The 2,776-nt window shown below is 26.8% G+C and overlaps 1 protein-coding gene across 1 annotated transcript in view; it reads left to right on the top strand.

Moving 5' to 3' along the window:
• The window catches only part of Phum_PHUM435310 (uncharacterized protein), a gene marked incomplete at both ends in the record, with an annotated part of 6,124 nt that extends 5,047 nt beyond the window's left edge, over positions 1 to 1,077 (top strand). Inside the window, 4 exons of the mRNA XM_002429454.1 lie at positions 91 to 170; positions 256 to 351; positions 431 to 560; positions 637 to 1,077. Of these exons, the coding sequence (XP_002429499.1) occupies positions 91 to 170; positions 256 to 351; positions 431 to 560; positions 637 to 1,077 (747 nt within the window). The remainder of the gene's footprint in view (positions 1 to 90; positions 171 to 255; positions 352 to 430; positions 561 to 636) is intronic.
• Between the last annotated feature and the right edge of the window lie 1,699 nt (positions 1,078 to 2,776).

Raw genomic sequence — 2,776 nt, forward strand, 5'->3', positions numbered from 1 at the left:
GTTTGCACTTGATTTTATTATTATTATTATTATTATTCTCATCGTCACGTTCAACAAACAACAACAAAAAAAAATTTTTTTTTATTACAGTGTATGATTTGGAGCTGGTACCTTGCCAACGATACACAATTTTACTTTCTCGGCCTTTTACTTCTATTAATATCCTCAAGGTTAATTATTATTATTATTATTATTATTATTATTATTATTTATATCATACAACGCCATCTTTTTTAACGTTTAAACCTTTTTCAGGTATCTTAAAACGACAGCAGCGTTTACGATATTATTATTAGTAAGTTCTTGGGTGACAACTGCCGTAATAACTCTTTACACTCATCACAAACCAAGGTTGTTTCCGTTTCCGGTTAAATTTTTTTTTTTACCTTTGAAATATAAAATATTAATTTTAAAAAAAAATTTTTTTTAGTATTGAAGAACCTTTAGGATTGTTCGATCAATTATACGACAAACCGTGGACGAGATTAGGGCCTTACATTGTAGGTATGGCCATTGGATTTTATCTTGCTAAAATTAATTGCAAAGCTACCTACCACAAGGTAATTATTATAATTTAATGAGACGTCAATTTGTTAATAAGTAAATTGTTTAAAAAAATTGTTTATACATTTTCAGGGCCTTGTCACGTTTCTCTGGATCATTTCAATCGTAACAACATTCGTTTTGGTTCACGGGTTGTATAACGAACTTAACGAAATACAATCTGCTGCTTATGTTGCACTAAGTCACACTGCCTGGGCACTTTCCATAAGCTGGATAATAATCGCATGCGTCACAGGATATGGGGGACCTGTAAACGTCATATTATCGTCAAAAATATTAATTCCCATAAGTCGTCTCACATATTGCGCGTATTTAATTCATCCTCTTATAATGTTGTCTGCCATGGCTCACATGGATGGTCCGATACATTTACAAAGGGATACAATGATAATTGCCATTTTCGGGTATTTTTCCATGTCTTATTTGGCATCGATCGTCATATCGGTATTGTTTGAAGCACCAGCCGTTGCACTCTTACGACAATTTCATCCTCTTAAAAGAAAATTTAAATAAAAAAAAAAAAAATTTTCCTTTTTTTTTTATTGCGGTGCATTGTTCTTGCGTGAAATTTGAATAAAAAGGAAATGCTAGTCAATATCTAATGACACGTTCGTGAAAAATAAATGATGATTAAAAACGTTTTTTTTTCGACTGAATTTGTTTTCTAAACAAACAAGGATTTTGTCCAGTAAAGTTTAATGAAATTTAAATTTTTTTTCACGCTAAAAAAAAAAAATGAAGTCTTTGTCGTTGTCGTTGTTGTTGTTGTTGTTGTGATTGATGTTTTAAAATATATTTGTCATCATTAAAAGACAGTTAAGGTGTTTAAAATTACAAGAAAAGAAAGTAAAAGTTTTTTTAAGGTTTTTAGGTCTCTTTTTCTATCTATATTTAGGTAAAAACCTTACCTTTTTTTTTTTATTATCTGCAAATCATTTTTTTTTATTACTCTCGATTGTAACAAACAAACAAAAAAATAATCGATACCCTTTAAAAGTATAATTAATTTTTTATTATTATCATTATTATTTTTAATTTATTATACCGTCGTTTAAAATGTATGGAAAAAAACAAAAAAAATTTTTTTTGTAAACCCGGGTATTAAAATGTTAATAATAAATAATTTTTTTTATTCATTATTTATTTTTTAAATAAAAAATAAAATTTAATTTTGTTTTATTTATTATACAACCATAAACAAATAAATAAATCGGTAATTCTTTAAAAATAATAATAATAATATTGTACAAGTTACCGGTGAAAAGCATAAACCGTATACGAAATCATATGGAAACCTTAGAGCAAATATAAGAAAAATAATTTTAATGTTTTTAGCTTAGCAAATCATCATTTTTTTAATGATTCTCTCACATTCCTCATATTTTTAACGAAAAAATTTTGTAACAAGCGACTATAAATTTGTTTTTACTCTGGTAATCAAACTATACTATTTTTCTTATCAGGTGATTATGTGATGATTTTTTGATGAGGTTATCAGGTTGTATCATGCGTTTGTTGTTATGAAAATCTCAATGAATTTAAATTTTTTTGTATGGCTTTCGAATATCGCGCATTTTTACGATAAATTTTTTTGTTTATAATTGTTTTTACGTGATATGATCTAAAAAATGTCGGGTCAGTCGGATTACGTAATAACAAATAACTCGTCTCCCATTTAATCCTCAGAGTTATTCATTTTTTTAATGTTACCCTAACGAACACAATCCAACAAGGAGGGGAAAAAAAAAATTTTTTAACGCCCCCTTTTGGGGGAGGGGGTGCGTGACAAAACATCAAATTCATATATCGAATAAGATAAAATAATAATAATAATAATAACAAGAAAACAACAACAAGTTAACTAATCTGTGATGTAATTTTTTTTTTTTTTTTTGATATAAAACTGGAAAACCCGGAACTTGATAAGTAGCAAATTTAAAAAAAAAAAAAAAAAAAAAAAAACGTAATAATAATAATAATATATTCCGACACTCACGATTTCCAGATTACTGGAACAAGTGTTAATAAAATGTTATGGATATTCGATTCGTGCGTTTGTAATATGATAATTATTCATTTATCTATTACTTATTTTTTTTTTAAAATTCTTATCGACTCGTACACCATCATCATTATCATCATCATTATTATTATTATTATTTGACGAGTTAAAAAAAAAAAAAAATTATTTAAAAACAAATACAATGAGTAA

The sequence above is a fragment of the Pediculus humanus genome, genomic scaffold (genome assembly GCF_000006295.1).
Source record: "Pediculus humanus corporis 1103172108204 genomic scaffold, whole genome shotgun sequence".
In the NCBI taxonomy this organism is placed as follows: Eukaryota; Metazoa; Arthropoda; class Insecta; order Psocodea; family Pediculidae; genus Pediculus; species Pediculus humanus.